We start from the raw sequence: 14,463 nt of genomic DNA, 5'->3' as shown, positions 1-14,463 counted from the left end.
CGTGCCCTGGTCTGGGAGGATCCCACATGCTGCGGAGCAGCTGGGCCCGTGAGCCATGGCCACTGAGCCTGTATGTCCGGAGCCTGTGCTCCGCAACGGGAGAGGCCACAGCAATGAGAGGCCCACATACCCAAAAAAAAAAAAAAAAAAAAAAAAAAAATCAACTCACTGGCCTACAGATCACACAGAGGAAGTAAAGGAAAAGTTCACGGGTACTTTATGACATCCATCAAAACCAATTATGTTCATAAAATGTATTAGCCATGACATGTATAGCTTTTTTGAATTGCAAATAAAAACAGAGAAACAAAAGAGAAAATCAGAAGAGGATGAATAAAAGGTTGAAGATGCTTCCCAACCTGAAATGATCTGAGTCTGAGTTGGTGACTACACTTAAAAAGGGAAAAACAGTGTATATGAACTCCCAACAAAGGTATAAAAGGAGGTTGAAAGAGAAATACAGGCGTGATTCTCCTCATTGGCCACTAGGTGGTGGCAGTGACCCAGGACGGTTCAGTTGTGAGGTTTAGAAATCAGGAGCCTGAAGTAAGCAACTGCTTGGCTATTTGCAGGCAAGAGACTGTCAGAGAATGACATTCTATTTGTTTATGTTAATAAAAAATTTGAAAGCAAACATTCTGAAACAGTAGGAAAATTCATCAACAAGTTATGAAAGGTTTACTATAAAATGATTATGAAAAAAACAACTGTACTTGTCCACTCACCTTTACTACATTGTCCCCTGACTGTCCATTATTTCGTAAACAATCTAGACATATAGCAATTTGTGGGTCACTTCTGTGATAGTCTTTATCATCTTGATTTTCATCACCTTCTTCATCTACTTTAGGTTTGTCAACTTTTGAAGTATCATCTGTATAATTTAAATAAAGCTAAGTTAACTCAGTTCATTTTATAGTTAAGCAACAATATACTAACCATGAAAACAAAAATAAACTTTAAAAAACATTTCTTAACAGTTTTTGATGAAGAATAACTGAAACTTTTAGTACCTTTAAATGTCCCAACCACTCAACAATGGAAATATTTTTAAAAAAACCATCAGTGACTTATGAACATAGCTTACGACTTCTAGGCTCACTGGGACATCCAAATGAAAGACTCAGGACTAGCTATATTTGGTCACAAAAATGACTGCCATTAGTGATGAGACCACTTAGAAATTGATAAGATATAAAAATACTTCCAAATTCTATATATATTCAAAACTTAAAACCAAGTACTCTTTTCAAACTAAAATATTCTCTAAGTTCTCAAAATTTCAAATTATTAGATATTCATAAAATTAGCTAGTGAAATAAGTAGAATGAATTAGCTTTTTTTAACATGTATGTAACTATGTAACATTAAAACACCATCAAAGAAATCTGAGTAGCATACTATAAACAAATGTATTTAACCTATGAAATATCAGAAGGCTACATATAATCCAACTATATTTGTTGATTCATTCATTTACTGAATGCCTTTAACTCTGTTAAGACTAAGCCTGAGGAAACAATATTGAAACTGTAGTGTTATCATCCTCACCCTCATCGTGTCAGAGTATTTAGAAGGAGGTACAGGCAAGTAAAGAAAACAGACGGAGAAGTCGATAAGGACTTTGATATAAGAGGTAAGACAGACCAGGTGGGCACATATAATAGAGTTAATAAACCCAAACTCTGAGGTGAAGCAGAGATTCAAGGGAGATTTCCAGATAACACGTCTGTAAGCTGAAACTTGAAAGAATCAGTCAGCCAAGCATTACAGTATAGAAAATTCCAGGGGAAAAAAAGACCACTTAGCTCCTCTTTAATGACTGTAGTAAAAAAGCATTACAGATGTTATCATACAGGGCAGGTGGGTTCTCTCTTCTGCCTTTTTGTATGGAACCCATATAGACAGGAGCTGCCTTCTATGAACCAAGATCCAGCTCTAAGAAAAGGTCCAAATTCTTCACCCAAACTAAAGACCAAATATGATAAAATACTTTAAAAAGGCAGAAATATGGGAAGAGGGAGATAAACGCAAAGTAGGCTACAGTCCTTCGCTAGTCAATCTGTAAGACACACAGTCATGTACTAACCCGACCCCATAGCTTCTGATGACAAGCCCTGGCTCCTGTCCTCTTGAAAAAGCAGTCAAAAACTGGAACATTCAGTCAATTTTACCTATATTTTTAGTATAGCACTACTGTCTAAATTGCAATTTACACTTGGGTAAAACAAGCCTTTACTTAAGTCGTTTTTTGCCAGGCCTGGCTTCTTTGCCCATTTCAGTGTTTTGATTATAGATTAAAAATAATCCCTTGCTACCTTATTCCAAGCATTCAAAACCATTCTCAAACCTCCCCTGCTATAGGAAGCCAGCCCTGCACAGTTAAGTTGAACTAAAAAACCTCTGATCCCCATTTTACATATGAAGTGAGAAAGCCATTTTAATGATATGTAATTGACAATCCTGTGAATCGTATGGAAAAACCAGGGATGGAAGACTGAGCTCACAGGTGAGCCTATAAAAACAGACATATATCCTTGAAAGATTTCAACGGTATTTTTAGGCCATCTTGAAACAAACCTCATATTTAATGTCAATAGGAAAGGATACTACTTATACTTTCAGATATGTTGTACTTTTTTTTCTTTTGTGTGAATTATATACATACTAAAAACATTACTCTGCCCAGTAATGTTTGCCACTTTCCTTAATTATTAAAAATTGCTGATTTCTGAGGCTCCTGGGACCCAAAAGGGAAATCTGGTCACTTAGCATAGGTGATGGGGAAAATTCCCATAAGTGTCTAGAAATATTTTTGAAATTTTAGGATACATAAATTTGTATCATCTGAGCTCAACCTATGAAAAGTTCGTTCCAGATTATCAGAGCATAGCAAGATCCTCTGATCTGGCTCGCAGCTACGTCCCAGTTCCCTCTCCTATTAAACATACAAAATAAAATAAAACAGCAAATGCCTCACTGTTTAGTTGCAGGCTATGGCTATTTCTTACTTCAGTCTCCTTTAGCTCTCCAGCTAATATTGCTATAATCAGCGGTCACTTTTCCGTTTTATCTCCTTTCTCTCTTCCCAATTTCCTCTATTTCCAATTACCTTCAACTGGACTGACTCCAGATTTACATGCATTTATATAAAATCTCATGATTCTATATAAAAAGTTCATAATCAGAGAAAGGTTCAGAATATAAAGGGGTACATGAATTGTACCCCTTGTACAGGAGAAACTTGAGCTTGAAGAGAGAGATTAGTTCACCACAGCTACAAAAAGCTGACCAATTTGAGAGATTCCATCAGATATAGAAGTAAAAAAAAAATCACCTTGTCCATTTTCTTGAGGCTTGTTTTTCTTCCAAAATTCAGACTCACGCTCAAGTTCTTCTAATTTAAAAGAAAAAAGTATAAAAGTAATAGAAACACAATCATGAAGGCTTTAACAGAAATGGTGATTTCACAAAACACAAAACTCTGCAAGAACCCAAAGAGCAACTTACGTTCTCGTAGTCCAGGGACCAACTTAAATATAATTTCCTCTAATGTGTTATCCAACCTTCCAAAGAGGAAAAAAAGAGAATATACAAACAATGAAGACATCAAAATCCAATAGGTAAACCATTTAAGATCTGCATCTCACATATACTACAAAATATAGAACATACACAGTTTTGGCACAAGTACCACACCCAACTGCTCTGCGAGTGGAGCACATCTATTTCTAGCCTGTCCCAGTGGAACACAGACTACAAAAATGGTCCCGTCCCCAGCTCTCTCTACAATCTTGCCCCTCTGAACAGGACTTTGATAAAGGGATGGAGTCTATTTCTCTACTCTGAGAATATGGGCCAGCCCTGAAATGTGCTCGGGCCAAAAGGATGTGGCACAAGTGACACTGCTTAGCTCTGAGCACAAGCCTTATGAGGCATATCACGTGCTTTGGTGTGCTTTCTTGGAATCCTGCCACCATTAGAACGAGTCTGGAGGACGTGACACTACGTCCAAGGAGCCAAGCTGCCCTACTGAGGCCATCTCACACTAGGTCATGGACAGTCCAACCCAACAGGACAGAACCCAGGCCAGGATCAGCAGGCAGCAACTGACCAGCCTCTGACTGCAGTCACCTGAGCGAGCCCAGCCAAGCCCAGCAGACCCACCTGGATCTGTGAACCACACAGAACTGTGAGGAATAATAAGTGCTTTAACTGTTGTGTTCAGCATGAAAGTTAGGGGTGGTTTGTTATATAGCAATAGCTGATGCAGCCAGCTATTGCTTTCAAAATCTCTACCACAACTCTGGCTCTTTCCTATGAAAGAAATAATCTCCAGTTTTCTCTTCTGAGAAATTTAGACCATTTTTCCGAGATAAAAAACGTAAATATTTCCCTTGACATTTTTCTTGTCTCCTTCTCCTGCTGTATCTGAGCACAACTCTTCCTTTCCACGGCTTTCATTTCTTCATCTTGTCCTGCTGCTCCTGAGACACCTTTTCCGCTCATCTCCTTCACCCTGCTCGGCGGCATTTCTCTTCTCCAACTGAAAACACGGCTACGCTTCTCACATCTAAAAAGCCCCCAAACCTTGGCTTAACCTATTGTCTTTTCATGCTGTTAGCAGATACACCACCTCTTCTTCCAACTGGAAAAACTATGAAATCACAGTTGACATTATCTGTCACATATTTTTGCTTCTTTTACTCGACTGAACTCCTCAAATCATCCATAACTTCCATAATGAATAGATTTAAAATTTTTTTGAGAGCTAAAATTTAAAAAATCTTACTTTTAAAGTCATTTTTCTCCTCATTGCTCTGCAGCAGTTTATCAGTGCTGCCTGACGCTGCCTCCTTGAAAATTTCCTTTCCTGGTTTTTCTTTTTTTCTATCAACTCCCTTTGTCCCCAAGATATTTTTCTTTTTCCAACTACCTCTACATCTGAGTATTCTCCTTTGCTCTGCTCTCTGCACCCTCTGACCTTTTCTACAGGCTGCCTTCCTTGAAGATCTCATCCACTTTTGTGACTTCAAAACTAACGTATAGGCAGATAACATATACATACACAAACACACATTGCATCTCTCTGCTGAGCTCAAGTTCCATACTTCCAACAGATGTTGAATATCCCAAGCACCTCCTTTTGTTCATATATGTCAAGACTATCTTATCTGTTCTCCTTCAACAAAATACTGAATACCTCTGTCTTACTTTTTAAAAATTAAATTTAGAAATGATACCATATCATTCCCAAATAGGATCAAAATGCAAGCATTATTTTAACCTACCTGTCTCTCCTGCTTCACATATTTACTCACCAAGCCCCAGACAGCTGCTTCTCAGTGTTTCTCCCACCCAGTCTTTGCACATTTCCCATCCTTCTGTTCCCTCAATCACCACCCTATTTAGAGGACAGCATAGAGATGTTTCCCTTTACCTTGACATTCTCATAGTGAATTTTCCTTAAGCACTAATTTGATCATTATTTGCCTGTTCGAGAACTAATTTCTTCCTACCACCTGGCTTCACGTGTTTATATAACTTGAGTTCAACCTGCAAAATGTAACTGGTGCTGCTCTCTTGTCGCTCTTCTCTAGCCAACTGACTTACTCAATTATCCTCAAGAATGCCTTGCCTTTTCCAATCTGTTTTCCTCCCTCAGGCTCTTCATCCTGGCTCAAATACTTTTTTCCAGTTCCTACTCTCCAACCAAACCGATGTTACCTGATTCTTCAGGACTTACCTACTAACTCCTTCACAGAGTTTTCCCAGACTATTTTAATAGTAGCAGTGTTTAAGAGAAGTATTATTTCTCTTCTTCTTAATATTTGTTTTATCAATGTAATACACATTTATGATTTACAAATCAAACTTCCCTGTAACCTTATATGAAAACACAACATTTTTATGCCCCGCTCTCTCTGTTCCTGATTCCTACAACCCCAGGGGCAACTGCTTTCAAATCCAAGCTGTTTTGTCTAGTATTTACTTTCATATTTCTATATATATGACAGATAGACAGATGATAGATTAAAAAACAAAGCCATTCTTTCTCTGCTGTCTAGGTTTTTCTGACCTCCTTCTGTGGGAGATAAAGGTTTAGCTCTCTGATATCATCCTGCCATGCCCCTTTCCTCCCAACATACGTTTTCCCAACTCTCATCTTCCTAAGTCTTACTGCCATTTAAAAAATAATGAGCGTTTACATGGTTAGGATTATCTAAATATTCACAGTGTACTGTGATTAAAGATATCCCCTCCTTCAACCTTTTTCTTTCCCTGGCGTTAGTAATTGCTTTCTTTTCTTCATCTGCTACATACCCATTCCCAAATTCTCTGAAAGAATTTCTTCTTACTATGCACAAACGGTTCAGGAATCAACTAGTTCCATTCCTGTCCCCATGGGACATCACCCCTCACCAATGTCATGTTCTCGCTGCCCTCGCCGTCCATTCAGGATCACCCCACAGCAGTCGTTAGAGCCACAGCTTGCACGCACCTTTGACTCCCCTGCCCCTCCCTCACTTGCTCAAAATCATGTGGTGTAACCACACCACCAGTCCAATCCAGCTCTCCATCACCTTCTACCCGTGGGCTGGAAAGCCCAACCACACCCCTTCAAATTCGTAACTACAACCCAGGTGCGCCTTTCAGGTCGCCAGGACTCACACTACACTTCCCAGTCCATTTATTCTCTTACTTTCCTGGACAACACACTTTCTTCTCTCGCCAACCCCTACACCCGCCTTTTCCGTCCTTACTCTTGGCTGATAAACATCTTCTCCTCAGTGAGACACGAACTTGCAGACTCTGACCACCACATCTACCTATGGCATCTGCACCCATGTCTACTCTGCCCTCCTACCTGCTGCTATACATGACCTGTAGGAAGCCAGTCTCTTCTATTAGATTTCACTCCCTCTCAACCACCCAAGAACACTGCTTCAGCAATGCCCTCTCTCCCCAACTCTATTATTACCTTTTTGCTCTTTCTTGGATTAGTCCCTTCACACATGCCATTATTCCTCCCGTATCACAACAAAACAGAAAACCTTCTTGACTGTACTCTGAACGGTTACCACCCCATTTCTTTGCTCCCACTCCCATTTGTGGCAAAACTTGAAAAAGTCGTCTATACTCACTGTTTTTAATTCTTCTTCCTCCCTTTCTCTCTTGTAACAATCCACTTAAGTTTTTGCCTCACAGCTCTGCTGAAAGTGCTCTTGTCAAGGCTGACGACCTCCAAGTTGCTAAATCCAACTGTCAACTCTGTCTTCACCTTACAACATCAGACACAGTCCATCACTCCCTCTTCTTTGCTTGGCTTCCAAGCCACACACTTGGATCTTCCCTCTCCTGTACTGACTGTGCCTTTTCAGTTTCCTTTGCTGGTTCTTCCTCCTCTCCCTGACCTCTCAATGTTGGAATGCTCCAGGGGTCAATCCTTGGTCCTCTACTCTTCTCTCTGCACTCACACCCGTACATGATCTCATCCAGTCCCACAGTTTTAAAACTGTCTACATGCTGAAGACTACCAGATATTTAACCCCAGCCAGACCTCTCCCCTTGAATCACAGACTTGTATATTCACCTGCCAACTTCTCTCTTCTCTGAAATGATTAACAGACTCAACTTGTCCAAATCCAAACTCCCCATCTACCTGTCCCCCAAACCTGCTCTATCCTTAGTCTTCCTTATCTCAGTTAATGACAAGCCCATTCTCTAATTGCTCAGGTCAGAGATCAGGTCCACAATCTCTGAGCTCCTGGCCCACTACCCAGGCTCCCATGCTGCTCCTCAGACAAGTTGCAGGTGCCCTCCTAACTCCTGACTCAGGCCGTGTGCACTGGCTGCTGCCCTGACCTGGAACAGGCACGCTTTCCCCAGATTTATGCATGGCTAATTCCCTCAGAGACAGCAATTCTGTGCTCAAATCTCACCTTCTCAATGAGGCCTATCCTCACCATTTTATTTAAAGCTGGCATCTGTCCCTCCCTTCATACCCCTGATGCCCCTCACTTGCAGAGTTGCTGATTCAGAGGGTCTGAGGCGGGGCCCAAGAACTGTCATTTCTAATAAGATACTAATGGTTTGGGGACCACGCTTTGAAAACCAATGGGCCAGACATTTACTTATAGACAAATTATTCCAACTATAGGTACTAACATCGAAAAGAAGTCTAAAATGTAAGACTTACAAATCCAGACTTATAGAATGATGGCAAACATTACATAGAGATGAAGTTAATAAGGGCTCTCTAGAGAATATCTAATTCTGTTTTTCAATGGGTACTTTCCTGAGATTGCACAGTTGATCTATGGTACAGCTATGGTAGGAACAGTGGGAAGAAAATGGGCTTAGTGGTGAGGACACCTGGCTTGTAGCTGGGAAGTGACATTTGAGTTTGCTAGGACCTTAGGCAATGTTGTGTCACTTCTATAAATTTCAATTTCTAATCTTGAAAAAGGATTTGGATTAGGATCTTATGTAGCACTTCTGTCTTTAAAAATATATGATTATACTTCTTTATATTATTACTATTTATTTGGTATAATGATTATACCACTAAGTAAATGGTAAAGTAAAAAGGTAGTCATTTTTAAAATTTACTTAGTAGTCACTAAGTAAAAAGGTAGTCATTTTTAAAATTCTTTTAAGTTTTACATAAATGTTTGTACACTCTTTTTGAATATATGATACATTTTTAAAAATTAATAATTAGTCTCCCTGACCATCAGGTCTGCCCTCTTTCCACTACCGTGTAGCTCGGCAAATATACAGTATTTTGTAGAATATTAAAATACTGAAAATAGGGGACTTCCTTGGTGGCGCAGTGGTTAAGAATCCTCCTGCCAATGCAGGGGACACAGGTTCGAGCCCTGGTCCGGGAAGATCCCATATGCCGTGGAGCAACTAAGCCCGTGTGCCACAACTACTGAGCCTGCACTCTAGAGCTGTGAGCCACGACTGCTGAAGCCCGTGTGCCTAGAGCCCGTGCTCCACAGCAAGAGAAGCCACCGCAATGAGAAGCCCGCACACCACAAGGAAGAGTGGCCCCCGCTCGCTGCAACTAGAGAAAGCCTGCATGCAGCAACGAAGACCCAACACAGCGAAAATAAATAAACAAATCTAAAATACTGAAAATAACTACAACTAAAGTAACTTAGAGCCTGAGATAAAGTTATAATTTTTAACTTGGAAATGTTTCTTAAATATTTAATATGCACAGCCTTGTTTTTCATGTCCTCTTAATAAAATACTTTAAATTGAAATAAAATGCTTTAAAATGAAAATCATAAAACCTACATTAACTGAGTCAAAGCGCTAACAAATATGATGCATAATAAAAATTAAGAGTTTATATAATTTATTTAAGTTAGTTGAACTAAAAATACATTTACGTACCTCAACATTTCTAACGGGTTTGTCTCATGAACCTGGTTGCCACACCTCGGACAATCATTGCTGTCTTCAAAGTGCTGGACAATACAAGTCTTACAGACTGAGAAGAAAAAAGATGTTAAGTTAAAATGCATCATTTGAACTTAATGTAATTAGAAATAGTCCTTAAAAATTATCTACTACATGTAAAATACCATTCTTTAATCAATAAAACCTTAAAATTATAACACTATAAAAAGAACCAACTGAAATAAAGCCTACTGCCACAATATAAAAAGTATAGACTATTTTGCTTATTGTTTTCTTAAATATATTCACAAACCAAACAATTTATTCATAGCACTATAAAAAGAGCTGATGCGTTTACATAAAATGATAGGATTTTCATTTAAAGAAGTAGAACAAGGAAAGGTAAAAGCTGGTAAGTCAGGCCCATCCTTTCTTCTCCAAATAAAAATCAAATCTGAAGCACAAAATCTGTGTAAATTAAAGATTCACTTTCCACGCAATGTTGAAAAAACCTGAAAATCTTGTATGTTATCTTTAGAGATTTTAGAAATTTACCCCCAAACTGGAAATATGAAAAAAATATTCTTCTGTTAAAATTATCTCAAAATTAAATAGGGCTAGAAAGTACTCATAAATGTAAGCTTTGAACATACAGAATCTCAAATTCAAATATTTATGTGTGTGTGAAATTATTAATTACGAAACCATGGATTTTCTATGTAGCTCTATTTAGAAGACTGATGGTATCTGCAGATGTGGAACTTGCGGATATGGAGGGCCGACTGTAAGGGACTTGAGCCTCAGAAGATTTTGGTATCCACGGGGATCTTGGATAAATTAGCAAAATTGATGGATGGCAAAATAAAAATATACATATTATTAAAAAAAGCTGGTAAGTCTGCATTTATTTCTTTTATTAAAAGTTTATTTGAATGCGACATAAACAGTTCTTAATAATACTTGAGAGTTTTCAGTATGTCTCGATCACTTTTTACTGGCAGGGTGCTCCTGGGACTAGCCAGGAGTTACAACGGAACTTCTGGCCTGTGCAGAGTATGATGAGTCTGTGCTCACAGATACCATAATTCCAAGGGGCACGAAGTGTGGGTAGTGACATCAAGCTGGTACAAGAGCATGAGAGGTAAACCGAAAGAATGACTGAGAAACTAAAAGGGATAGTTAAGATTTTAAATAAAGATTATAAACAAAGACAACAGAAATATGATTTGTGGCTTTTTGGCCACAAGCCTATACAGCCTGCCACTCCTCCAAATAATACTCCAAATAATACTAATCTTTTTGGTTATGAATCTCTCCCACCTTTTCCCTAAGCTTCTTACCTATCAATTGTCTTGCTCAAAAACCTCTGACATATTTACAGCATCTGAACAATAAGAATTTTTCAGTCCAATTCCCTATTCCAATACCCCCTCCTCCATTTTATTACCCTGTGTAATCGTAAATTTTCACCTGGTACTGATCAGCTCCCCCTTTTACAACTCCATTACAAACTACTTTCCTCCCTCCTTAAGCCCCACACTATATAAAACAAGTAAAAGTTTATGTAAACAATTGATCAAGAGTAAACACTAGGATTCCTACCACTGAGATTAGGTCTGAAAATTCAAACACATCACACATACTGGTCAGAGCAACAATGGTCGGGGAAGAATTCTCTTCAGTAACTAATTTTAAAATTATCAGTACATACAGAGAATAGTATCTTGGTATTTCCTTTCACTTATTTATTCATCGATTCAATAGCCAAGCATTGTACTAGAAGTTGGGGGTGCAGGGGTAAACAAAACAAAGTCCATACCCTTATGGAGCTTATATTCTATTTGGGAAGTGAAAGAATTTTAGTTAGTAATAAGTGATATTTACAAAACAAACAGAAAAATGATAGAGTGGGTGTGTGTGTGCGTGCCAGAGAGAGAGAGAGAGAGAGAGAGAGAGAGAGAGAGAGAGAGAGGGAGAGAGGGAGGGAGGGAGGGAGGGAGGGAGAGGAGAGGGAGGGGGAGAGGGAAGGGGAGAGAGAGGGAGGAGGGGAGAGAGAGGGAGAGGGCGGAGAAGGAGAGAGCACAAGAACGCACACGTGCGTGCTGGGGGCTCCTAGCTATGTTAGGTATGAGTGATCAGGGTAGGACTTTCTAAGAAGGTAACATCTGAGCAGATTTTTTTGTTGTAAAAGTACACCCGAGTCCCCTATTCCCTACCTCTTTTTACCATGACATACAGCTATTAGGGTAACAACCCTTTACTATAATTCTCACAAAATTTGGATGAACACAGTATTAGAAAACCTTAAAACAGAAAAAGCTTAGATATGAATATATCTCTCCTCCAAATTTCTTGGCCTCCAAAACATTCTAAATGTCTTTAAAAAAGTTAATGTTTGGGAGGGACGGCTGCCTTGCTAAGCCACACTGAGGTAGAAGGAAAAAAAGCTGAATTCTTTTGCAGATTGCTGGTATTTGCTCTTTTCCCAGGGACACTAGATAAATCTCTGAAATTTGGGAAAGAAGGCAAATAGTACAGATAAGAGGCAAGAATGAAAGGGGTATTATAAAGCCTGATCTTGTCCTGAATCTCTGATCCTGCCCTGGGGCTCTGTCGTTCAAAAGGTTTATCATGCTCAAGGTATTCAGGAATTCCTGGTTGTCTACCGGCCTTGGCCAAACAGAGAGGCACATGACATGCCCAGAGCAAGTCTTCATCTAGGTCAGCCAAAAGGCTAAGGGCAGGAGCCTATCCTCCCAGGGCAAAGATACTAATCTAGGCTGTTCAAGAAAGAAATGTGAGGCTCATTTGTCCAGAGGTGCACACAGTTTCAAGAATAAGGCTGCTTAAGGCCAAGGCAGCCCCAGTGCTCAAGGATGCTGATGGGGAATATTAATCTATATTCTAGATCTGGACTGTCCAACATGATAGCCACTAGCGGCATGTGGCTCCCAAGCACTTGAAATGTTGCTACTTCAAGTTGAGATGTGCTGTAAGTGTAAAACACATGCCAGATTTTTAGAATGAAAAAAATCTCATGAATGTTATATTAATTACATGTGGAATTGATAATAGTTTAGACATTGGATTAAATATATTAAAACTAATTTCATTTTTTTTTTTAAGTGGCTACTAGAAAATTTTAAATTACACAGGTGGCTCACATTTTATTTCTACTGAATAGTGCTGAACAGAGGGAGACAGAAAGCCCCATCAGGAGGTGAATTTATTTATTTATTTATTTATTTATTTATCACATCAACATTTGAGATATAGTATCTTATTCTACTTTTGCAGATGAAGGAGAAGAGGTTTTTACAAGCTAGGTAACCTGCCTTCCCTGATGAATGGCAGCACAGAGACTTGAATCCAGGATTTCTGATATGAAATCAAATTTTGCAGATTAAAAAAATGGTTTTAACTTTACAAAGGAAAAGAATGTAATGTAGAAATACCATCCCCCCAAAACATCTTTAGCACCTCTGCTAAATCTGACGACCAAGTAAACATGACAGATAAGCCATCCCATAGGGCATAGGAATTAACCTTACTACATAAAATACTACATTAAAAGAATTTAAAAAAAATTTTTACAGAGGCTAAGGCACGTAATTGTCTTTAATTAAATTTTTTTCAAATAGTTTAAGAGAAAAATTTAAGATGTTGAAATATAATATTTTTACTCTAGTTTTCTTTTTTGTTCAGATGATTTGGTGGTGGATGTCATCATTTTCATCATAATCACTAACAATTAAAACGTTTATGTAACAGGTACCACCCAAACACTTCAAAATATATTTAATTCGACACAATTTCATAATTTAATATTCATGAAAACCCCATTAATTAGGTAATATTATTAGGCCTCTTACAGATGAAGAAACTGAATAGAGAACTTAAGCAGTTTGCCAAAAATCATGGAGCCAGTAAGTGGCGAAAGCCAGGATTTGAATCAAGAGCCCATTTTCTTATCCAATGCATACCTATATGCTACATTGTCTTCTACTTTTATATATATACATCTAAGGTATACAGAAAAAGAATGCCTTATCCCTTAATTTGGGAGCCTTAGATATGTCCACTTGTAGAATTAGAACTCCTTTTAAACTGAATATTTTGCACAAAATAGCCCTTTCAGGTAGCTTATATAGTCCTTAAAAAAAATTCTAGAAAATACATCTCCCACATGCTTTTAAAAGCTGTTAAATAAAGTACAAACTTATATAAATTAGAACCTGAGGAAATACAGGCCAGAACGTCACTGAAACTGAAAAAAAAAAAAAAAAGGTAAAATGAGAATTTGCTTTCCCTTAGATGCTTAAAAAAAAACTCATCACTACAAAACTGACCTTTGGTTCTTAGTTCATAATTTGGTTTATACGAGCTGAAAAACACATTTTAAAAATATCTTAAAGATTTAACACTAAGCCGTCTAACTGCTCAACTGCTGTACTGGTTAACTCAACTGGTCCAAGAATGATGTTTAAAAAGGTCCCAGTCTGCGGTTAAGACTGTGTGTGGAGACCAAGGAGAGACTTCATCCTCACCAGCCACTCTAAAGAGAGATGCTGGAGCCAGCAGAAACACCTGGTCAGAAAGGGAGTTAGGCTCACCAAAGATATCCCCAGTTGCAAAAACACTTAAATGGTAACAAGTGCCAACATTTATTGAGCATTAACCAAATATCAGGCTCAGAGCTTTGTACGGCTTACTGTATGGACCGCTATCATCCTCCTCTGGCAAAGGAGGAATGCGATACCGGAGAGCCTGAGCAGGCTGCCCACATCTGCCCAGCTGTGTAGCAGACATGGCACCCAACCCCAGGCTGGATGTGCAGCTCGAGGCCTAAAATCCAAACCACTATGCAACACATCTTAAAATCAATACCATTTGGTCCCGAGCACCAGGATTTCATATTTTTAACTGATCTTTATATTTAGCTCATCACAACCACCATTAAACTTCTGCCCAAAGCTTACTAAGTGAAATTGTTCCTTTTACCATGTCTTAGATTTGAACTAGGTTGTTATACAGATTAGCAGGGAAAGA

The 14,463-nt window shown here is 38.7% G+C and overlaps 1 protein-coding gene across 2 annotated transcripts in view; it reads right to left on the bottom strand.

Moving 5' to 3' along the window:
• PCGF5 (polycomb group ring finger 5) overlaps positions 1-14,463 on the bottom strand; it is a 116,956-nt gene that overhangs the window by 33,464 nt on the left and 69,029 nt on the right. Inside the window, exons 3-6 of one of the 2 annotated variants that reach the window (XM_007447036.1) lie at positions 9,409-9,505; positions 3,511-3,566; positions 3,338-3,394; positions 726-874 (exon numbers count right to left, since the gene is read on the bottom strand). In XM_007447036.1, coding sequence (XP_007447098.1) covers positions 726-874; positions 3,338-3,394; positions 3,511-3,566; positions 9,409-9,505 — 359 coding nt within the window. Of the gene's footprint in view, positions 1-725; positions 875-3,337; positions 3,398-3,510; positions 3,567-9,408; positions 9,506-14,463 lie in introns of both variants that reach the window. The other variant, XM_007447035.1, reaches the window with a different exon arrangement.

This window comes from Lipotes vexillifer, unplaced genomic scaffold, assembly GCF_000442215.2.
Source record: "Lipotes vexillifer unplaced genomic scaffold, Lipotes_vexillifer_v1.1 scaffold1240, whole genome shotgun sequence".
NCBI classification, from domain to species: Eukaryota; Metazoa; Chordata; class Mammalia; order Artiodactyla; family Lipotidae; genus Lipotes; species Lipotes vexillifer.
Note: the sequence above shows the minus strand (reverse complement) of the source record. Positions and strands in the feature narration are given on the sequence as shown.